Consider the following 24,045-nt stretch of genomic DNA (forward strand, 5'->3'; position numbering starts at 1 on the left):
GAGCCCTCCTTGGAGCCCTTCTGTTCCTCCTCATTCCCTCTGCTTTGGTGGAGGCCCCGTCACTTGGCACCGAATCCGTGCCAGTTTTCTAGCCAGCACAGGACTGTGCCCACGTCAGCTAGCCCACAGTTAAGCTCTGTGAGGCTGACAGCGGCTCTGCCACCTGCCCACAGTCACACAGCTAAAAAAATGTCACAGAGGGAGGGAGGTACAGTTCTTAGTTAAGATCTTGGAGCGTTACAAGGATCAATGTACAAGTATAACCAAACACTTTTCCTTCCTGCAGTGCGGGATGAAAATGAGGACTCTCGCACCACGAAAACACACACATTATAGTGGGAAAACACGCACCCATTTCTGTACCTGGCGCTGGGGGCCCAGGGCGCCAGGCTGGCCCTCGGCCTGTGGGCTGACGGCAGGCTCCTCGGGCCACTCAACTCGAGGTCCAAGGCCTGGGCTTCAGGGGGAGCTTGGTAGCAGGTGGCATTCCCGCCTTCCCAGGCCTCCCCTCCAAGGCACCTGGGGCCAGCCCAGCTGACAGCTAGCACCCAGTCACATGGGTCCCTGGTGCTGGGGCAGAGGGGCAGGGATACTGCTGCCCGGCCCAGCTGCCCCTCACCCTCCCTGCAGAGTGAGGAAGAAGAGAGTGAGGAAGGAGGCCAGGAGGGGGGTGGGGCCAACAAAGTTAGAAAAAGCAAGGACCAGTTTTCTCCCCTCTCCTCCAAAAGACCCCTGCCCAGCTACAGAGTGAAGGCTGAGAGCCCTCCCTCCTGGGCCCCATGACTCAGGAAAGGCCATGGGGACAGCAATGGGTGTCACCCCACAGGGACAGGCGAGGCCCAAGAGCCCCGTCCCACGCCAGCCTTGGCTCCACAGGACCCTCGGAGGGCGGGTGGAGGCAGGAGGTGGAGTCTGGAGTCGAGAAGAGCAGCTCTCACTGCTGCGGGGTGAGGGGGCGGCGTGGACCCTCTGAGGGCGACAGCCGCGGTCCAGGAAGGGCAGCGCCCCCACGCGCAGGCACTGAGGGGAGCTGACTCCAGTGGAATCCCAGGGATCACTGGGGGACGGCATCCTGTGAGGGCCCAGCCCCCCAGGCAGCGGTTCCAGTGGTCGGAACGGGGCCCAGCAAGACCTGGCGGAGCCAAGCAGTGCAGAGCACTGGCCTGGGTCCAGGTCTCGCAAGTTCAAATCCCAGCTCCGCCACTTCTAGGTGGGCAAGCAATTCAACCCTTTGGCGCCTCGGTTCCCCTATCCATAAAATAGGGACAGTGACCAGACCTAACTCACAAGGTGGGATGTGAGGTCCCTGCAGAGTCAGGACCCCCCAACACAAGCTGTGATGACAAACACTATTCTAGAAGGGCCCCCTAGTTTGCACCCTGGGGGCAGGTGCAGCCCTAGAAACCCTCAGGACTGCACATGTGTGTGCACGCGCGCGCATGTGTGTGTGTGTGTGTGTGTGTGTGTGTGTGTGTGTGTACCGCTCACTGGCACTGCCTGCCCCAGACAAAGCCCTCCTGGGGCCAAGATCAACATGTTGGGGGTGCGGAATGACTCACCACCCCCGGGCTGCGACAAGTTTCCTGGAACAAGTCACCACAGGTAGGCTGGGGGGACCACGAGTCTGGCAGAGATGAGGAGGTGCAGGCCTCGGCATGCCCAGCCACACCCCAGTGGGACCCTCTGTGGGACCCACCAGATCCTGCACCCCTCCCACATGCTCAGCAAACAGCAGGCGCTCAATAAATGGTCGATGAATAAGCAAGAGGTCACAGCAACACAGCTCAAAGCTCAGAGCAAGAAGAGGGACCCGAGGGAGGGGCTGAGACACCCACACCTGGGCCAGCCCTCCCCCGAGCCGGCCAGACACAGTCTCCTGTCTGCAGAAATGAGACCCCCGCACCCCGTGTTGGAGCCACAGGGGCCTGAGTTCCAGCCCCACCACTGACCACGTGTCTCTCCCTCTCCAGGCCTTGGTCTCTGCCTCTAAATGGGGACACTATTGACAACCACACAGGGATAATTGTATGGATGACAGAAGAAGGCTGTAAAATGCAGAGACCAAGGGACCAGCAAGCCATGGGCAGCTGAGGTCCTGAAGCCATCAACGGGCAGAGTACTGTGTGACTGGGGCGCTGCTGGTCACCCAGGCAGAGTCACCGTAACTCCAGGGAGAAGAGGAAAAAGGAAACAGCTTAGGATTTCATTGTCATTGGAAGGCAAAAAACATAGCAGTTGTCTGGAGAGGGGGAAATCTGGAGGGCTTCTAAAAAGAGGTGGCATAAACTTGGGTTTTGAAGGAATAGTAGGAGCTTCTAGACCAGGAAGTCTGTGGGGCCACTGTCTCGCTGTTATCGGCCTTGGGCAAGTCACTCCCCCTTGAGGGGGCCAGCGAGCAGCACAGGCCTGGGGCAGGTGTAAGACGAGATGGAGCAGCGGGGGCCTGGCCAGGACTAGGGAGCAAAAGCCCGGTCAGGCACCCCAAGTCACGCTGTTTAAGTAACACTGCCACTAAAATGTGTTCATGTGGGCCAAATTCTGTCCATGGGCTGCAAGACCGCAACCCCTGAAACTTTCCAACTTCCGTTTTCTCATCTATCACACGAGGGTAACGTTAATCAATACCCAGCGTGCACAAAGATCAGGAAGGTAAACAAGTCAACGCAGGGGAAATGCCTAATGTAGTGCCCGGGACACTGTGAACAGTCAACGCATGAGACTTTGGGGCAACACAAAGTAGAGTCATTGGCGCAGGCGGGGGAAGAGAAGTGCAGACAGGAGACCCGCAAGCAGATTCCAAAGAACAGAGACCCCCTCGGGGCGTGGGGGGTGCAGGCCACCGTGGCTGGCTGGCTGGCTAGACATCTTTCCTGTGCAGAGCAAGACCCCAGGGACGTGTCAACCAGGGCCTCAATCCAGCCTGTCACACCAGGCTGGGTGACCTCAGGCAAGTCCCTTCACGTCCCTGAGCCTGTCTCCTTGTCTAAAATGGCAGCGACGATAAAATTACCTTCTTCCAAAGACTGGTGTATGAGTTAGATCCCATGCTACATAGCACGTAAAGCCCTTAGAACAGGCCCAACATGAGCCATTACTTTAATGACCAGACCCAGCTGAGGGCAGGGTGTTGCTGGCAGGTAGAGCTAGAGAGCTCTCTGTTGTGGGGGCTTTGTAGAGTGTTGAATACCATCCCTGCTTTCTACCATTAGCACCCCTCTTACATGGACCACCGTGTTCAGCAAACAGCAGGCGCTCAATAAATGGTGGACGAATAAGCAAAAGGTCACAGCAACACAGCTCAAAGCTCAGAGCAAGAGGGACCTGCGGGAGGGCCTGAGACACCCAGACACCTGGGCCAGCCCTCCCCCGGGCCAGCCAGACACGGTTTCCTGTCTGCAGAATTGAGACATGCCCTCTGACCTCCCATTTCCTGAGCCCCTCTCCCCCTCCAGGGCCTGGGAGGAGGAGGGAGGTGGGGAGATACTCACGTTCCTGAAGGAGGGGAGCCCCCTGGAGCCCAGCCACTTCCAGCCCCGCAGGGCCTGGGAGAAGGCCCCGTGGTCCCGCTCGGCCTGGAGCACGTGGTCTTCCAGGAAGGAGACGTGGTGTCGCACCATCTTGACAAAGGCCTGGGGGAGAGGGGGAGGGGGGAGAGCGGGGATGCCACACCTGCTGCAGACTGGCGCACACTCCCTCGGTGGCACAGGTCACGGCCCCATGGGCTTCTGGCGAGGTCGAGGTCGGGCCTGCCTAGCCAGGAGGTCCCCTACAGGGACCCTGACAATAACATAACAGCTCCCATAGCTAACCAGGCTTGGCCAGGCTTGGAAAGCCACACAGCCCAACCCTAACCCTCCCTCTACCCCTCCCCCGGCTTTTGCACCACTCTCTCTGTGCTGTGGGGCCCCTCCCTGTTCTGGATGGGATACCTGCTGCTCATCTTTCCAGCCCTGGACTGACTTCCCCTCCACAGAGAGGCCCACCCTGACCACCTACTCTAACACGGCCCCCGAGTCACGGGGGAGCCACCTGTCTTCAGAGTCCGCCCTGCCCTCTGAACTTCTTTCTTGTCCACTCACAGACCAGCTTCCTCTGGAATGTGAGTGCAGAAAGAGCAGGTGCTGAGTCAGTGCTGTTCACAGGCCAAGACCAGAGCCTGGTCAGCTGGAAGGGGCTCGGCCGCATGGTGAAGGCGTGAAGGCATCCACGCGTGGAGGGGTGAGGACATGCACACAAGGAGGAATGAATGTGCGTGTGAATGAACGACTCGATACATCCTCAGCAGAAAGATGTTGGATGAGGCCAGGATGGTGTCGCTGCCCCCCTGGGGTTCTTGTGTGCATGTATGTGTGTACGCATGCACACACGCAGTGCGGGGGACAAGGGGCACACAGGCTGGAAGTTTCCCCTGACCAGGGTTCTGGCCCTCGAGTTTGGAGGCCTTGTTTGGCCAGCACATCTGGTTGTGAAACAGAAGAAAGTCCCGCAGGCCCTTCCTCCAGCCGATTCCAATTTTACGCTTCTTGCGCTAATACCAGGCTGGTGGGGAGCGAGGCCACGCTGAGGAATGCAGGCGCATGAGGTCGGGCCCGCCTCCCCAGTGCCTGCCAGCAAGGGCAGCCCAGCCCAGCCGGGCCAGGGACAGGCCAAGCCTGGGCCACCCCAGCCTGCAGCCAACTGGGGGAGACAGGCGTGCACCCACACCGTCGGGGGCTGGGGGCAGAAGGAGGGTGACAGCCGATCATAGCCACCCTGATGGCTGGTTATGGAGGATGGGGGACCTCTATATATTTTTTCTCTACAATGAAAATGTATACTTTTTATTATCATGAGTGAGGGAGGAAGGCAGGAAAGGAGGGAAGGAAAGAGAGAGGGAAGGAGGGAGGGAAGGAAGGTAGGAGGGAAGGAAGGAAGGAAGGAAGGAAGGAAGGAAGGAAGGAAGGAAGGAAGGAAGGCAGGGAGGGAGGGAGGGAGGGAGGAAGGGAGAAAGCCCCATTGTTTTAAAGCATATTTGCAAGTTCCAATGTTTTTGGCAAAGGCCCCAGGCTCAAGCAGGTCCCTGCCCAGAAAGTGCCAACGCTGAGCACTGAGGAGCAGTCAGGAGCTCAGATTTTTGCGATGCCAGCTCCACCCCTTTCTAGCTGTGTGACCTTGGCCAAAGCGCTCCATCTCTCTGCGCCTCACCTGCTTTTCTATAAAATGGGACTAAGAACAGGACCTTCCTCCCGGGGCTGCCGCATTCTTGCGAGGAAAGTGCTGTGAGTTCCTGGCTCAGAGCAGGTGCTCAGTAAACGTTTGCTTTTATGATTACAACCGTTACAGGGCCAAGTTCTGGCCTGAGAGGTCACCTCGTGGCTCCCAAGCTCCTCCCACCCAGTGGGTTGCACTGATCTGAGAACAGGGTGGTCTTGGGCTCCCCGAAAGCCCCAGGGAGCCACAGCCGGCTGGGCAGAGTGGTGAGCGTGCATCGTGCACAGATTTGGCCTCTCTCAGCCTGCAGGCGACGACCACTGTGACAGCTCGTCCCCACTGAGCACCTAGACGTGCCAGGTGCTGGCCTAACAACGACCCTGTGAGGGTCAAAAAGCACAGGCCCAATTTACGGAGGAGGAATCTGACCCTAAGAGGAGGAGAGAGCGGAGGCCCAGGCGGTGGCTCTGAGTCACGCTTGGTAACTGTGACCAGCAAAATCACAGCCCCCAAAAGATGTTCACGGCCTGGTTCCCAGACCTGGGAATATGTTACCTTACAGGGCAAAAGGGACTTAGCAGGTGTGACTAAGGCTCCTGCAAGGGGGCCGTGATCCGGCTGATCCAGGTGGGCCAATATAGCCCCAGGGTCCTACGGAGAGGGAAGCGGGAGGGTCCGAGTAGGAGAGAGACGAGAAGACGCAAGGCTGTGGGCTCTGCCGACGGAGGAAGGGACATGCAGGCAGCTCCTAGAAGCTGGACAAGGCAAGGACATGGGTTCACCCCCAGAGCCTCCAAAGGAACCCTGCCGACACATCCACTCTAGCCTGAGAGACATAGTTTGGACGTCTGGCCTCAGGAGCTGTAAGATAAAAATTCGCGTTTTAAGCCAGCCATGTGTGGCCCTCTGGGGCGGTGGCAGTAGAAACCGCTAAGGTGATGTTTTGTCGTCGTGTCTCTCCTGCTAGAATGTGGCTGTGCACTATATTTGTCCTCCCTGCGAGTGGCACATAGTAGGCCTGCAATAAATGTCAGCAAACCACATGCTAAGCAAAGACTCCAGCTGGACAGCTGAGCCGGCCCAAGCAAGGCAAGAACAGAGCTGCAAGATCTTCCCTTTTTCCAACATGTGGAATAAAATTCAAATGAATCAGCTATTCCAAGGGCAAAGTTTTAATTATATTCTTGCCTTATTCGCTGCTGACAGGAATGTTAATTCTCTGCTAGCTCCAGCGCTGACGGCCGTGCTCCCTCGCTCTGCGCCTCGGAGGGGCCCACACCCCCTCTTTGTCCAGGTGACCACTGTTCAACCACACGCTCCTCCCAGCCTCCCAGTCCTTCTCTGCACAAGGAGCCGAGACCCGGAGCGGAGGGCCGCAGTTCAACGAAGAGCTTAGGCCCCAATGGATGGAAGCCGAGTCCCAGCTTCACGGCATTAGCTGTGTGACTCGGGGTGAGTGATTTACCTCTTGGTGCTTAGGCCCTTCCTCGGGGCCTTGGGGCAGGGAGGGCACCAACTTTGCAGGGCAGCCAGGAGGAAAAGGAGGTGCTGTGCAGCTCAGCCCACACAAGCAACAGACGGGGGGGAGAGAGGCGGCAGTGAGGCAACAGGGGCCGGTGGGGCCTGCGGTGAACTAGAGAGCACACGCCTCATCGGAGGGGCAGCTGCCACCAGCTCTACAAGACAGCCCGGGGGTTGGAAATATTCCATTTCTCAAACTGGGTCACGTGGGAGTTTACATGTGTAAAAAGTCACTGTGCACTTTATCTATTTATACCTTGAACAACAACTAGATGAAAGTATTTAAAGAAATGCAGGCCCAGGGTTATCAAAGCTTCTGAATTTCCAAGAGCAGCTTAATGTTCAGATTTTTATATAGGTACCCCTGTTCTTTAACTAGGATGCTGTCTATAAATTCACGTGTGTCCTATTTTTTAAAGGCCACGTGCATATAGACCCTCACGTCCCGCACCGGGCCAGGGCAGTGTCTTGGGAGACAGGACCAAAGAGCCAGAACACGTCCGCAGAGCCCACCGAGGGGCTCATTTTCCTGGACACACCTCCAGCTGGTCCACTTTGGTGTAGATGCCACGCATTTCTGTCACCTTGGCCTTCAGGAGAGGGATGTCTTCCTCCAAGATCTGCGAAGTGTCGCTCCTGATCTGCAAGGAACAGAACAGCTCCTCAGGCCCCCTGCCCTGTCGCCGCGTCTTCCCGCCAGCCTCTGGGATCAGCCGGGGCTGCAAAGCCCGAGCGGATGGCGGAGACGCGGAGTGGCCCCTGCCCGGGGTCCCAGGTGAGGACCCACCCCGCCACCTCTCGGGACCCAGACCCAGCCAGGTATTATTTACTGAACCACAGACAGATCATTTCCCCCCCAAACCGCCAACACCCCAGCCCCAAGCGAAATTTCTTCACATTCTAAACCACTAAACTGGAGCAAAGGGAAAGAACCCAGCTCTCTAAACTGAAGTCGAGGTGAGTCAAGTTTTCACTGCCCTAGAATTACTAATACTAATGAGTTAATCATTAACATTAACGATGTTAACAGAAAACACAACTTAATCAGGGCGCTGAGCCTTTCCCTTGTCCCATGCATCTCATTTAATGTTCGATTTCTTCCGCTTAGAAGGACCCCAAAAGGGACTGTGAACTTCATGAAGCCACCACCTTCACTGGCTCACTGAAATCGGACTCTTGAGCCTCCGTTTTCCTTCAGAGCCAGGGGCGGGGCGTGGGAGGGTGGCGCGCAGCACCAAGCCCAGCCCTTCGGGGTGGGAGAGGGAAATTCTGTGTCCACACTGTCATGGCCTCCACGCCACGTGCAGAGAGGCAGGACGCACGGCTCTCAGGTTCTACAGGACATCCGAACCCCCTTGGGTGGGGGCAGCCAGCCTGATGCTGGTCCCCAGGCCCCTCCAAGCCCCGCCTGGTTTGTCTGTGTTTGCAGCCAGGCTCCAAGGCTATGCTGGAGTGGGGTCTGGGGAACGGTCAGGGAAACACCAGTGGGCACACTGGGAGCTGGCCCTGGGACTCTGCCTGGAGCTTGAATTTATCTCTACCCAGCATGAGCTGTGTGACCCCGGGCAAGTGTCTGCACCTCTCTGGGCCCTCCTTTGCTTCTCTGCAACTACAATGTTTCTTGCTTCCTGGGAAAGCTGCAAGGACAACAGGTAGCAGACTGTTTGGCATGGCGTGTACAGGCAGCTTCTGACAGGGTCCTCAAGGGTCCCTGCCTCCTGGTATTCACGCCCTTGTGGGACCCCCGCCCCCTTGTTGATGGGCTGGACCTAGAGACTCGCTTCTAATGAAGGAGAGTTGGTCAAAATGAGAGACCAGAGAGGTGGCGCCTGAGACTAGTTCACAGAAGACTGTCACTCCACCTTGCTGGCGGTCTCTGTCTACTGCTGGCTTGTTCACGCACAATCTCTCTCTCTCTCCCCATTTTCTTTCTCACTTGCCCTCTCGGTTGCTCACTTTGACAAAGAGGCCCATGGGACTAGCAAGCCAGGGGCTCCCACCAACTGCCAGGGAGGAACGGAATCCAGAGCCACTGACTTCGCCCAGACGCAGTCCTGCCCGACGTGGGCCCCGAGAGGACCGTGGCCTTGGCCGACACCTCGGCTGCAGCCTGTGAGACTCTGGGCCATGGCGCCCAGCTAGGCTGCACCCAGACTTCTGCCCCCCACACACCGTCAAACAGAGAATGGCTGAAGTCACTCAGTGTGGGCTAATTTGTTATGCGGCAATAGAGAACTAACACAAGGTGACAACTCGGGACAACATTTTAATTTTAAAAATGTTTTTAGAAACCGCACCTGTGTTTCCTCCTCTTTCTGCCCAAGTACAGGAGACTTCTGGGGTTCTCCTGGAATTCTGTCCCCCCTGTCCTCGGGTTTCTCAGAAGCCAGCCCACGGTTCTGCGGGTCTCCCCCAGGCCTCCCCTCCTCTGGTTACGGCACAGCCATCTCCCCGGGCACCTGGCTCCGAGCCCACCGTCCGGCGGAACGCTCCTTGCCCCCGGCCCTGACCCCATGAAGTTGAAGATTGTCTTGAGAGGGAGGCGCCTGGTCCTAGTCTCTGCCCTGACCTCTCGGAACCTCAGTTTCCACACCTGTAAAATGGGGCTCGCACTGGCGCTTCTCTCAAGAGGATGCTTTGGGGGTTAAAGAAGATCTATGCCTGTGGCTCGCAGATGTACCTGATTGGGCTCACAAAGTGTTTTAGTTTTAAAATTTGATTTAATGTCTAACTTAAAAATTCAAATGAGGCTTGAGGCTCCTAGGGGCAATGGCTGATTCTAGGGTTGGGGCAGGGAAAGTTTGTGTTTAGAGCATCCTATAGTGCCAGAAAGGAAAGAAGTGTTTAAAAAAATGAAGGAGGGGAGCGTGTCCAAGGCACCCAGGAGCGAGCCGGAGAGAGCCTGGCGGCAGGAGCTGGGGCAGCCTGAACAACAGCGTAAATAATGTAATGCTGGGCGAGAACCTACAGTGTGAATGGACACGTTGAACACACATGCGTCTCAGGAGCAAACAATGCGTGGGAACACGGTAACATTTCCGTGGGGAAATCTGACCAAGACTGACGTCCCAGGGGTGTTCTGTGCGTGACACTCGCCCCTGATACAATGTGACAAGAAGGCACCTCACCTCTGTGGTGTTCTCTCCAGAAACCCACAACCCCTGTGCAACCACAAGGAAAACATCAGACAAACCCAAACGGAGGGGCATGCTACAAAACGCCCGACGAGCGCTCCTCCCAACTGCCACAATGACAAGAGACACGGGGAGCCCAACACCATCGAAGACGGCAGGAGGTGAGGGAGGCGCCACCGCTGAAGGCGATGTGGACTCCGAGGCAGGGGCGGGGGCCTGAAACAGGAGCTGGATGTCGGTGGGAAGCCGGCGAAATCAAAATCAAGTGTGGAGTTTGGCGAGTAGCAACAGATCAGGGTTGGTTTTTCTTTTTTAAAAGATTTTATTTATTTATTTTTGAAGGGAGGGAAGGAGAGAAAGGAAGAGAAACATTGATGCGGGAGAGAAACGTCAAAAGGTTGCCTCTCCCACGCCCCTTGATCAGGGACCAAACATGCAACCCAGGCACGTGCCCCGATGGGGAACCGAACCAGAGACCTTTTGTTTTGTGGGACGAGGCCCAACTCACTGAGCCTCTCCAGCCAGGGCAGGGCCAGCGGTTTTTCAGTTTCAACAAAGGCATGTGGTGATGTAAGATATTAACGAAGGGGGGAAGCTCTTATGTATTGCCTCTGCACCTTTTCTGTTAATCTAAAACTATTCCATAATAAAACACACAAATATGACAAAAATATTGAAGGGGTTAAGTTTGGACGTATAAGCTCTCTTACGAGTCAGCAGCTTTAGCTGCATGGGGCCTACATCCCCCCAGGCGTGGAAGGCTGCTCCCCCCAGGGTGGGATTCCACTGTTGCCACCCCTCCCTAATGCCTCACCTGGTCCCGTGTGCTCACACCCTTGGGCAGCTGGCTCCGCAGGCGCCTGCACCTGCTGCTGCGATAGGGAAAGTCCTCCATCTGCCCTGGTTTCCCCAAAGCCATGTCCTAGAGGGAGGCCCGGAGCAGAGAGCTCACAGCAAGGACAGAACACAGTGGATTGAATGTAATCTTCTCTCTCTATAATTTGTAAAGAAATATTTTGGGGGTGGGTGTGAGAATCGGGAGGAACTGCTCTTAGCGACCTGCAGGGGAGAGGGGAGCACTCCCCGCCTGCCTCCCAAAGCCTAGGCAGGGGACAAAGGGTCTGTGGGCCCAGCCCCAGGCCCCTCCCTGAGGACACTTCTCCAGAAACCGCAGGTGTTAGGGAACGATCCACACCTGTCTCAAAGGCAGGCTGTGCCCCTGGGGAGAAGGAGAGGGTGATCTTTGAGGAAACAGACCCTGGGAAGAGGAACTATTTTATCTTCAACTTTTATCATCTCAGGATGATACTGAGAAAAACTCAGGAAAACTCAATGAGCTGGCCCAAGACCACAGAGCTACAAGGTGGGAGACAGAGGACTCCAATTCAGGCTGGTCTGAGGCCACTCCCCCGACACCAGAGATCCACAGGCACGTTCTACCTACGTATTATCCATGGAGAGCCAGCCTGCGTCATGTCTCAAAAAAACAAACAAACAAAACAACAACAAAAACAAAAGCACAACCAAGTTAGGTGCCAAGATGCAAAATTAAGACTTTTCCCCTAAGAAACCCAGGTTTCAGGCCACACTGAGGCCAAGTTCCACGTGGCAACAACCAGCTAGAGCCAGTGACAGCTGCCCCTTTTGGTAAACCGCAGTTCCCACCACTCCCTTAGTATCCCCAACATGGTGTCCGCGGGCACAGTGTGCACTTTTCTTCTTACAAGGGAGTCAAAGGGAAGAGACCCACCTCCTGTCTCAGGCCAGCCCACTACACAGCATCACATCACAGGCATCTGAGCATGCGCGTTTTGTACATTGCTGAGAAGAGCGAAGAGGCGTCGGCGAGAAAGCCGTGCCTTCTGAGCTCCTGCCAGGACAAACCCCCAGCCAGGTTCACGGGGCTGGGGGCCCAGCAGGCCCTCCCCTTCCCTGCAGCGGGTCTCCGGAGCCCCGGAGTCTGGGCAGGGGGGTGCGGTTATCACAGAGCAAAGACGGCTGTCCAAGATGAGTCAGGGCCCCCAGGAAGGAGAGCCAAATGCACTTGACCCAGGAACACACACCAGTGCCAAATGCAACTGCTGGGTGGAGGCCAACAGGAAATTTTCTCCATTTACGTGAGCAAAGGGAGAGTCTGCTGCCCGCCAGAAGGTGGGCCCGAGGCCACCAGAATTTCAGAGGGCCTGGACAGGCTGCCCAAACCCCAAGGGTACTGAACTGGAAGACTCACAGATCCCAGTTCCATGTACACCTCGCCAGAGGCACAGACGATAACACCGCGTGTGGGTCCCTTAGTACATAGCACGCAGCGTGAAAGCAATTATTTATAACTGCGTGAAAATGACCCACAGTACAGCACCCAGGCCCGACGCGAACAGCTAGATCGATCTGTACATGCGTGTGCGTCTGTGTGCCCGCCACCCACGGCAACGCCATGCCATCCCGTGGCCCCGGAAGGCGCCGTCAGGCCGCTCCCCAGGCACGGCACCTCCCAGCGCTCACCGCTCTCCCATCGCCATTGGTTAGTTTTGCCTTTCATTCTTTAAATCCTCACCCGAGGATGTGGTTATTGATTTTAGAGAGAGGAAGGAAGAGAGAGAGACACACGCACACATCGATGTGAGAGAGAAACATCCCTCAGTTGCCTCCCATACACACCTCGGCCGAGGATTGAACCCGCAACCTTTCGGTTTATGGGACGACGCTCCAACCAACGGAGCCACCCAGCCAGGGCAGCTTTGCCTGTTTCTGAACTTCATAGTAAAGGAACCTCACAGAACGGACTCTCCCGTCCGGCCTCGTTCGCTCAGCATCACATTGGTGGGAGCCATCCTGCTACTGTGATAGCAGTTCATTCCTTCCCAGGGCTGTGTACGAATAAGTGACAGCTTCTTTTCCCACCCCTGCTGCCGATGGACACTTGGGTTGTTTCCAGTTTGGGGCACCATGAACAAAGGTGCTATGCACATTTGCGTTCAAGTCTTTGGGGACACTCGTCTTCATTTCTCTCGGGTAATTAGCAAGGATGAGAATTGCTGGGCTATAGGGTAAGTATATGTCTGGCCTTTTAAGAAACCGCCAAACTATTTTCCAAAGTGGCTGTACTTGTTTGCATTTCCGCCAGCAAATGAACGAGAGCTCCAGTTAGTCCACAGCCTCACCCACACTTGCTATGGTCTGTCCTTTCCATTTTGGCCGCTCTAGTGGTTGGGAAGTATATATCCCCGCCTCACGTATTCCTCATGACAACTCTTTGGAGGTAGATACCACTCGCAGTGGGTTAAAATGTTCACAAGTTCTCTACGTTCCTTCCAGGAAGCAGGGGGCCGGCCGGGGGGGAGGGTGGGTCTATGGCCTCTCCCCTTGGATCTGGGTGAGCTATGAGACTCCTTTGACAAACAAACAAACAAACAAAACCCAGAAGTGACACTGTGTCAATTTCCACGTACAAGCCTCCAGAGACTGGCGTCTTCTGCTTCCCATCTGCTGCAACGCTTGCTCGGGGGGCCGGACCGCCATGCTGTGAGGCCGTCCAAGCTGGCCACGTGGCGAGGCTGCGCGAACAGGTGTGCCAGCCAGTCCCCAGCCCCACCTCCCTCCCAGCCCAGACGTCTGACAAGTGAGGGGAGACGCCACCTTGGACATCCCCAGCCCAGCAGGTGCTACAGAGCTCACACGGGCTGGCCTCTCTGTGCCCTGGCCTGGCCCACGTCACAAACGGGCTGCTTTCACACCACTAAGTCCCAGGGTAGCGTGATGTGGCAAAAGATTGTCCGAGCCATTGTCTCCATTATAGAGAGGAGAAAATAAAGGTACAGAGACAGGACACGCGGTGCCCCAGGCCCCACGGAGGGAAGACTCAGAGCTCGGAGTGGCAGCCACTGGCACTATACCTAAGGTCAAAACAGGTCACAGGCACAGGGTAGCAAAATCCAGTCTCAGCAAGCGATCGAGGACAGGCCCGCAGAGGAGTTAATGCATCAGACAGGAAGCCGGCCTCTCATTTCGAACAGCCTGATTTTTATCAGAAATGCAGTGGCGTCTCTCTGGACCATGTGCCAGGGAGCCTGGCTTCTCTCAGGCCTCTAACTTGATCAGTGTTTCCTAATCAATGTCAAGGCAGGGCCCAGACAGTGGTCCACAGTGGGACATCACCTGCCCCCCGGAAGTACCCACTCACCCCTGGCTTGGATCAAGGGCGAAACGGAGGTCCGAGCCCGGGCTGATAGCTGGACACCTCTCTTTGCCACGGAGCTCACAACACCCGATGCAGACACACTCAGTAAGCTAAGCATCAGCTGTTGAGGCCCAGAGGACCCCTCATCCGAAGAGCATCAGCACAGAGCACCGATGTGGAGGCTGCAAATTCAACACGCCTGCGGAGGCCACAAAAGTGCATCTTGGGCACATTCTATCACTGCAGACATGCTCGTTTGCACATAAACACACTGAAATAATTTTCACGTCCATGGGAAGTGCACTCTCTTCCATTCCTTGAAACATGGGGCCCTCATGATCGGGTTTTATTTGCCCACTTTCAGTAGGGCCCAAAGAACAGAGACGTGTCCTTGACCTTAAACACACGAGCAAGTGATGGATGTACCCGGCAAGGGGCCGTGGAGCCAGGGAGGCTCCCACGGGGGCACTGGGGACGGTGGCGAGATGCCACAGGGGACGGCCACCATACAGCTCGAGCTGATGCTGGCCAGGTGGGAAAAAGGCAGGCACAGAGGTAGCCAGATCTTTGTTTTCGTAAGAAAAGCCAGAAATCCAGATTTTTTGCATGACATTCTATAAATGTCAGCAGCAAATTCCTTTTCTTTTTTCTTTTTTCTTATTTTTACCCCCTGGAAACATCCCATCTCTCTGCGGGCAGGACTGGTTGGGCCTGTGGGTCACCTGTGTGTGACCTCATGTTAAAATCTCTGCGTAAGGGTGGCCCCAGGCTCTGAGTCAGAGAGGAGTGCAGCCAGAGGCACTGACGAAAACACCGCGTGTGGGTCCCTTAGTACATAGCACGCAGCGTGAAAGCAATTATTTTAATCGCGTGAAAATGACCCACAGTACAGCACCCAGGCCCCGGGCAGCCTGCAGTCTTGGGCCTCCTGGCAACCCAAACGCTGACTTCCCAGCGTAGGGGGCTGGGTCCCTCTCCACCGGTCCAGGCTGACCCCCACCTCCAGCTGCCCAGGCAGGACGGTGGGCCTCCTTTCACGGGAGGGGGATGGGCTAGGACTTGTCAACAAAAATGTCTCTGGGTCACCAGTCCATGCCGTCTTACAAATTCGCCACTCCCTGGGGGCCCTCCCATCCACGCTGTGCCGGGAACACCACACGTACGCACCGTACGCACCGGCCGGTCCTTCTGCCCAGACTCCCGCTCTCCCCAGCGGCTGAACTCTGTCCGTTGCTCCTTCAACGCCCCAAATTAAACACCACCTCTTCCGCAAAGCCTTCCCCATTTCCCAGGCAGAATTAATGCCTCTGCTCTAATTTTTTTTTTTTAAGCAAACTAAGGCTTAGGATTACATGCCCCATTCCTTCCAGACCCCCTTTCTCTCTTCAAAACTCCTGCAGCCTCCCTCTGCCCCTGAGCATACCATCATGACAGCATTTCTGCCCAAAATGTCAGAGCCTGGGACCGAAATCAGGCTCCCCCGGCAGAGTGGGGGCTCAGACGGAACAGAGGCGGGGCGGACTCTTCGCATCCTCAGACTCACACGGGACTCTGTCAGGGAAGGCATCCAATAGCTGGCGATGAGGAAAGGACTAGGCAGTCCATTCAGAGTCTGTCTCAGTACCCAGCTCCCCCCGAACCACCCCCTGAACTGAGAAATCGGCTCTCCGGAGGAAAGCGCACACAGGTCCTCGTGGGCAGTGCCTGCCTGTTCACGCCGTGCGCCCCAGGCTGGCACAAGGTAGGCCTGCTGAATGAGCGGGACGGCAGGGAGCCCACCGCGCTGGGCTGCCTCTAGGGGAGGCGAGATTACACAGGGACCTGGCACAAAGTAGATGTTGAGTCAATGCCTGGGGCTGCTGCTCCTGTTACTGGCCTGGGCTCCCACAGACCTGGCTTCTCGGGGCGGGCACAAACCTATCCCACTGGGCCCAGGCCGGCTTCCCCGGCTCCAGGGACAGGCAGGGCCTGGTCACAACATCGAACTCTGGCCTTTGGGCTTCCAGGCCGAAGCCTCCACCTCGGGTAGCTTTAATGAGCTTGGGATTTCCAGAAAATTCTATCACTGCTCCTTTGGGCCTCACACCTGCTGGCAGCAGGCTCGGGGACACCAGGATGCTGGGGAGATTTCTACAGAACCTGGAGTGGAGAGTTCATCTTCTGGGCCGGAGGTACTGTGTCCATGTTCTGCCCCACCCAGTCAAGGGGGCTGGGTCCAAAACCCCAAAGAAACACAAAACCAAAAAAGAACAGGGTAGGAGGCGGAAGTGGAGAGAGCAGAAGGATTCAGGAAAGAGCCCAACGCCCACCCCACCGCGGGCCGCGGCCCGGGGCAGGCTCCTCCTAGGCCTCACGGGCCTGAAGCCATTTCCTGGCCGTCTCCATGTTTGCCTGGCGGGCTGCGCAGAGCCAGGGAAAGTTAAATATAGTCTTAGCATCCCCGCTGAACGGCTCCCCGCATCGGGGCCCGAGAGTGCCACCTGGTGGCCTGCTCCTGGCTCCTCCGTGGAATGAAAGCCATCTGGGGGGAAGGACGTGGCCAAGATGGCTGCCTGAGGACGCCCTGGGGTTGGGAGTGGGAGAGAGTGGGAGCAGAGTGTGCGAGACCTGCTCCTTCTAATCTCCACTCCTTCTGGTGGCTCCATCCCCACTTGGGAGGCTTCCCCAGAACACCTCCAGGAAGGGCCGGCGTGGCGCCCGGGTGTCGACCCTCACGGCCCGGCAGACACTCACCATGTCAGTCAGAGCGCAGAACTCCTCCAGCCTCAGGAGCAGCCCCTCGATGGTCTCCTCCACCTCCTTCGCCTGGAAAGAGACAATATCCTGGAGATTAGCAAGTGGTTTCCAGGGAGACAAGCGTCCTTCAATTAAAAAGAAAAAAAAAAAAGAAACTAAATCTTAGAATTATCTGCCCCGTTCCCTCCAGACCTCCGTTCCCTTTTCAAAACCTCCCACAGCCTCACTTTGAAACGGCAATAAGTTGGCAGCAATCTTGACACCTGAGGACAGGTTAAAGCCCCCGTGGACCATCCACTCTACGCGGCTTTCCGAAGAAATGACAGAATATCAAGAGGAAATAACAAATCTATCCTCATCGTGCCCGTTGCTCAGAAGAACAAACAGAGGCTCAGAGAGATGAGGCAGCCTGCTTGGGGCTGCCCAGCTGGCCCACAGTGGGGCCAGGGTGCTGACGTTGGTTTGAGTCCACGGCCTCAAAATCTGCTCTTACAGACCCCGAGAAAGGCCTTCTGCAAAACACCCTGGAGAGCCCTGGCTGGGTAGCTCAGTTACTTAGACTAGAGCATCATTCTGATCCTCCAAGGCTGCAGGTTCAATCCCCAGTCAGGGCACATATGAGGAGCAACCAATGAATGCATCAATAAGTGGAACAACAAACTGACGTTCCTCTCTTTCTCTCAAATCAATAAATAAATCTTTAAAAAGAAAGAAACACCCCAGAGAGGAAACACGACTTGCAGAAGATGCAGGACACAAGCCTCACCTTGTAACAAGACCAAGATACGTGTGTGGTCAACAGACAAAGGCCTCCACCACGTCCCAGCCCGTGAATAGTTAGGGGATATATACTCACACTAAAATACTATTCGTTGTTGACCTGAAATTCAAATTTTCATTGGGCACCCTGTCGCTTCTCTGGAAACCCTATTTATGGTGTGTACTCATCCCTGGAGAGCGGGTATTGGAGGGTCTGAGAGGGAGACTTGAAGGTTTTATGATATTTCATGGGTCCCAAACTCAAGCCATCAGGGGCAGGCGGCGACGTGTGGGTGTCAGCGGGCTGCGGGGTCTCACGGTGGTCGCCAAGGGCCTGGGCAGCCGGCCACCGGCGGCCGTCAGGAGGCAGCCTGGGGGTGCCGCGTCCTCCCATTTACCAAGAGCCCAGAAATTCTCATTTTATGCGAAAGATCCCAATTTTTCAACAGTGGCACAAATCCAAAAAAAATAATTTTTTTAACACTCCGTGGGCCAACCTAAACATGAATGTGAAAGGGTCTGCCTGTTTATAACCCCTGTTTTCATCACCTTTGTAAAAATTAGTTTGAACATTTTCCCCCCAGGTAGGTACAACATTCATAGCTTATAAAATGCCTGTTTTGTTTTGTTTTGTTTTGTTCCTTTGTCTGTTTGGTGTTTGAGTACCAGGCATCTAGGAAGGACCTTCACCCAGACCAGGAACCTCTTTCTCTGGCTTTGCGGGCCACAGCATTCTGCTCCAGGGAGACGCCACGAACGTTTCTGGGCAGGCCTGGTACCGGCCCCCACACCTGAGGGCTCCCTCACCGCCCACTTGTCCCCAAGAAATGTTTGTACAGAGCCAGAGCCGGCTGCTTGCAGCGGAGCGTCGCCACCACAACAAAGTGAGCGGCTGTGCGAAGAGACATCTTTCCGGCTGCAGTATAAATAGTCCGCGGTTGCAATTTTAAGCTCTGGAACCTTCATCTCGCAGCTGGGACTATTTCAGTACCTGAAAGGGGGGTTCTTGACAGGGGGAGGCAACCTCGATGGCGGGAGGAAACACACAGGAAGTTCTCCCCCAAAATCGTGGTTAAAAAGTGTCTTGAACGCTAAGGGAGAAAGAAGGTGGGAGAGGGTTTGGCTGTTCCTTCTGATGCAGAGGAAACCCAGCGAGACGGGAGACCAGGAGACGGTGGGGGGCAGAGGGGGGCTGGAGACCCCCTGCGGAGCAGGGCCCAGCACAGTGGACACCCGCCCCAGCTGGACAGGCTGCCTGAGCTTGTTGTGCACAGGAAGCACAGTTCAAGCCATCCTGGCATGCAGAGAAAGGTAGTTGGTCCTGGGTTCAAATCCCGTCTCTTCTTTTGCCAGCCATGTGACCCTACGTTTTTGTGGGCTCCCCTGTGCCAGGAACTGCCACTAAGCAGGGCTCTTAAGAGGTTAAGCTGACAGAGTAAATGTGGCTAAATCGCTTGAGGGAGTGCTGCCACACAGTAGGTGCTTTCTATAGCTCTCTCATAAAAACAAGGTCTAGCCACCATATGGACTGTCTCGTTTGAGTCTCAGGAGAACGCTGTACAGCAGGTGCTGGGATTTCCCCCCTTTCAGGGACTGAGAAACAAAAGCCCAGAGAGCTTCAGTCACTTGCCCAAGGTCACACAGCTCAGAAGTATAGAAGCCGGATTTGCCCCCGAGCACTCTGACTCCGGCGCTGAAGCCCAAAACCGCCAGGTGCTCTTGGGAGAGGGGAAAGTGTGCTCCCTTTATTGCTACCTGTCAGCTGCAGTCTCAGGGCAGTGCCCCAAAGCAGGAGAGAGCCCAGAAGGCATCTGCTCACTGCCTGGTGGGCTCAGGGAGGAAGGAGCCCCAAGACACTCGCAGCCAACGCGCGGAAGCTCGGGATTAGCCACCTTGCCACGCCACAAATCATTCACGGGATAATTTTCCCTCCAGATAATCCCCTAAGTAGCCTCTGCCACCAGAGTCCTGCAGGCTGCAGCCCACACACCCTTTTAACCAGCCCATAATCAGAATGAATGCCCCTGCCGTCCTTTGTAACTCTCCGGGCACAAATTGTCCCACCCCGAGGGTAAGGACACAAATGGCTCGCTTTAAGTAACATTCAGGGCACGGCCAGGGACTTTTTTTTTTTTTTAACACGTTTGAATCATGGCGTTTGCTTTCTTCTTCCACATCCCTCCCCCTCCCAAAGTGCCAATCAAAACTTCCCAGCTGGGCTGGCAAAAAAAAAAAGAAAGAAAGAAAGGAAGGAAGGGAGGAAGGAAGAAAAGAAGAAAGAAAAAGAAAAAAAGGGGGGCTTGCCCCTGCCTCCAAGTGACCGGCACAAGAAAACTCAAAGACCCTCCACCCATGGTCTCTTCCAACTCAACAAATGGAAATGCCATTGTCCGGTTGCTCCGGCCGGATATCTGGGGGCATCCTTGATTCATCTCTCTCACTCCTCATCCCATCCAATCCGTACATACATCCTCTCACTTATGCCTTAAAAATGCACCCCAAATCCCTCGACTTTTCCTCCCCGCCACCTCCCTGGCACATGGCACTGTCCCTGCTGCTGCAACCAGTGCAGAAGGTGCTCGCTGGTCCCCCACTTCCTTTTTTGCTCCTCCTTGATCCACTCCCCTGAAAGATCCTGTTAAAACCAAACCCCTCCTCTGCTCACAATCTTCCACTCCTCCACTTCGCAGTCACCAGGATGGCCACAGCGACAAAAATGGAAAGTGACAAGTGCTGGTGAGGATGTGGGGCAACGGAAACCCTCATCCACTGCTGGTGGGAACGTGAAGTCATGCAGCAGCGCTGGGAACCGGGCCGGCAGTTCTTCAAACGCTTAAACACAGAGGGGCCCCACGGTCCAGCAATGCATGCAAAAGGATATCCAAACATATCCAGAACGCAGGTTGTTACAAAAGCTTGTACGCTATTCATCGTAGCCAAAAAGTAGAAATAACTCACGTCCGTGTTTGAATGGACAAAATGTGGTCTGTCTACATGGTGGAATGTTATTCAGCCATAGAAAGGCGTGATGTTCTGATACATGTTGCATCATGGGGGATCCTTGAAAACATGCTGAGTGAAAGAAGCCAGACGCAAAAGTCATGTGTTACGTGATTCCTTTGCTGTGAGTGTCCAGAAGAGGCAAATCCACAGAGACGGAAAGTATACTAGTGGTTTTCTTCCCCCAGGAAATGAGAGGAAGGGGGAATAGGGGACAGCCGCTGATGGCTGTGGGGCTTCTTTGTTGGGTGATGGAAATGTTCTGGAATTAGGTCATGGTGATATTTGTGCAGCATAGTGAGTATACTAAAAAGCACTGAATTATATCCTTTCCAATGGTCGATTTTATATGAATTATATCTTAGTTTTTAAAAATTCTCTCTTGTTCTCCACCTCATTCAGAAATGCCAAATAGAGCCCCCCGTTCTCTATACCATCTGCACCCTCCACCCCCGCCCCAGCCTCATCACCTACTGCTCACTCCCCACCAACCACATCAGCCACATCCTCACCCCAGCGCCTTTGCACCTGCTCTTCCCTTTGCTGGTAAAGCTCATCCCATGCTTCCTTTGCTCAAATGTCTCTCCTCGGTGAGGCCTCCCCTGACCTTGCCACTCCCCCTCCACTCCCTGTCCCATCTCAATTTGTTTGTCATTAGTTTTACCACTGTGCTGTATGTTTTACTTGTTTCCTGCCATTTCCCTTCAGCGGAATAGAAGCTCCTGGGGGTTGGGGTTTTAGTCCCTTTATTCTCCTTTGTATTCCCAGAGCTTAGAACAATGCCTGGCACATAGTGGGTGCTTGTGTTTCTAGAGCTGGCCCTCCATCCCCCGCTACCCTACGCGCCTTTGCGCAATACGACTTTGCCCATGAAGATGTGGGGTCCATTCCTGCCCACCCTGGACTCTGCCCTGGCCTGCGACTGGCTCCAGCTGGTAGAATGTGGTAGAAGCTACGTTCTGTGCCTTCTGGGTCTAGATCTCAAGAGACTTCGCAGCATCTAAGTCACCCTCTTGGAGAACAACGGCCACGTGAGGAATCCCAGGCGTGCTGCTGGAGAGGCCACATGCAGGAGAACCGAGATGCTCCCGCCAACACCACCAGCTATCTGATGGGTGAGGCCCTGCTGGACCTTCCGGTGTGGCCAAGCCTCCGGCGGCCCCGTGAGCAGGCTCAGCTGGCACCATGGGGGCAGAAGGACCGCTCAGACGAGCCCCACCCGCTGGCAAAATCATGCACCATAAACCCGTAGCTGCTTTCAGCCACTAAGGTTTGGGGCAGCTTGTTAGCTGACAATCAGTCCCCAGTACAGTGCTCCATGAATATCCATTGCAAGAAAGAAAGGAAAGAGGGAGGAAGGCATGAAAAATGAGCTGGGAACAGGGGAAGAGGAAATGCACTCTCCGGGAGGGGCCCCTGCCTAGACGGTTGTGTGGCCTTAACTACATCTCCGACCGTCTCTGTGCCTCAGTTTCCCCGTTTGAAAACTGCAGAAAAACAATCCTCAGACACTCTTGTCTCGAGATGGAAGCTGAAGAGGGTCAATGAAGTACTCTCTCTGGGTTTCTCTCAGAGAGATGCTATTCCCATAAAAGAGACGACTGTAACTTGGACCCTGCTAGGGTGTCCAAACTCAGAGGGACCCGGAAACCAGGCAGGAAATGAACACAAGGGAATTGGGTCATGCTTAAGAATGGTTTCCAGCATACTGCTTGTCTTCAGTTTCCTACTTTTGATGGAGAACTTTTACTTTTCTTTTAGAAACACAGCAGCAACGAGCAGAATAAGTGGCAGGTGACACACCAGGCAGGGAGACACAAGGGAGGGGTGGGACCTGTGGCTAATGGAGACCCACTGCTGCACGTAAAGAGGGTGGCTGCTACTCGGCTCCAGCAGGTCACTCCAGGTGGAAACGTGCCAAACCTGTTTTGTTTACAACAAACAACGGTCCAGACATTTATGCGAACTCTCCCAGTTCAAAAGTGTTCAAAACTAAACTAAAAATTTAAAAAACACTGATGGCCAAACAAACCTGTCTACAGGCTAAATGGGGCCTTCAAATCCCTGGTCTATTAGTGTCTATAAAACACAAACATATAAAATGTCCAGAAAAGACAAATCTGTGGAGACAGAAAGTAGATTAGTGCGGGGGCGGGGGGGGGAGGGGCGGGGGAGGAGCGAGAGCTAAGGGGGAAGAGGGCTTCTTCGGGGGGGTAATGAAAACATTGTAAAATGGATTGCGGTTGATGGTTGTGTAACTCTGTGAAGAGACGAAAAGCCGTTAAATTGTACACTTCACGTGGGTGAGTTGCCTGGTATGTGAATTATATGACAGTAATGCTGTAAACACGCGAGACTCCTCCTAGAAACTACGAGGTCCCCTCAGCCCAGGCCAGGAACAGGGCCGCTCACCTGAAGTCCCGCACTTTTTACTGCAACAGCTTTGGAGAGGCCAGATATCTGGATTTCTATTTGAAACTTCCCACTTTTTGGAAACCGGCAACTCCTTAGAATTTTTTAAATCAAATCACTGGGCCCGCCCAAGGACACCCATTCGCAGCCACGCGCAGTCCCAGGTGGGTTTTAGGCTTTTGCTCAACACCAGGCTCTGCAGCTGCCCTGGGCTTCCCCCAGCCACGCCGGGCCCGGAGTAGGAACCGAGCCCAGCGGCCGAGGCACCTGCCCGCACCCAGGGCACATAATGAGGAATGTCACTTCTTCCCCGGAAGCGCGCGTGGTGGCCCCTTCAGACGACAGCAAAAGTGAAGGTCTGTTGGATGTCAGTGCCACCCTTGTACCAGCCCGAAGGGCGGCAGAACAAGCAGCCTCCTCGCGGGGCACAGGATGCAGGGGCTGAAAAGACGGCGGAAGGTTCCAGGGGCGGGACCAGCCGGGATGAAAGGATTCTCCGCAGGGCCCTGGGCTGGAACTCCTCCCTCTCTGGCCCCCAAAGCAGGGCAGATAAGACTTCCCACCCTGTCCCCAGCAGGCCCTTGACCTTGAGGGCTGAGAGTCCACACAGGGCGGACTACTCTACTCTTCACATGCCCTGACCCTGACTTCTAAGGAGGTCACTTTGGCAACAGCAGTCAAAATTTAAAATGCACGTATCCTTGGACCCAGTCATTCTCCCTCTAGGTATCCACCGGACAGACTTAACTTGCAGAAAAATCCTGATTGCAGCGGATTTTGTAACAGCAAAAGGCTCCACGCAACCTAAACGCCATCAACACAGGAAGGGCTACCAAAATTGTAACTCGGACAGGCCATTACATTCTGTTTAGCAGCTGAAATGATCGGGCCACTCTCTCTGCACTCATCTGGAAAGACCTCCAAGATATATTGAGTGAGAAAAGCATGATGCAGGTGGGGGGGCGGGGAGGGGGAGAGGAAGAACCTGCCACGCCTGCCCTGGAAGGGGACCCAGGCCTGAACAGCGTGGAGAGAGCAGCGGGGCGGGGAGGGGGGTCGCTGCAGCCCCCGACTAGGAGGGTCTTGCTCACTGCTGTCTGGCCACTAGGGCCTTGG

The 24,045-nt window shown here is 55.3% G+C and overlaps 1 protein-coding gene across 2 annotated transcripts in view; it reads right to left on the reverse strand.

Annotated features, from left to right (window-relative positions):
- The window catches only part of BCAS4 (breast carcinoma amplified sequence 4), a 49,523-nt gene that overhangs the window by 20,375 nt on the left and 5,103 nt on the right, over positions 1 to 24,045 (reverse strand). For both annotated transcript variants that reach the window (XM_054573373.1, XM_054573372.1), the window contains exons 2-4: positions 16,756 to 16,827; positions 7,251 to 7,352; positions 3,489 to 3,629 (exon numbers count right to left, since the gene is read on the reverse strand). In XM_054573373.1, the coding sequence (XP_054429348.1) occupies positions 3,489 to 3,629; positions 7,251 to 7,352; positions 16,756 to 16,827 (315 nt within the window). The remainder of the gene's footprint in view (positions 1 to 3,488; positions 3,630 to 7,250; positions 7,353 to 16,755; positions 16,828 to 24,045) is intronic.

Source organism: Pteronotus mesoamericanus, unplaced genomic scaffold (assembly GCF_021234165.1).
Source record: "Pteronotus mesoamericanus isolate MK-2021 breed Mesoamerican mustached bat unplaced genomic scaffold, CSHL_Meso_final contig_25, whole genome shotgun sequence".
NCBI lineage: Eukaryota > Metazoa > Chordata > Mammalia > Chiroptera > Mormoopidae > Pteronotus > Pteronotus mesoamericanus.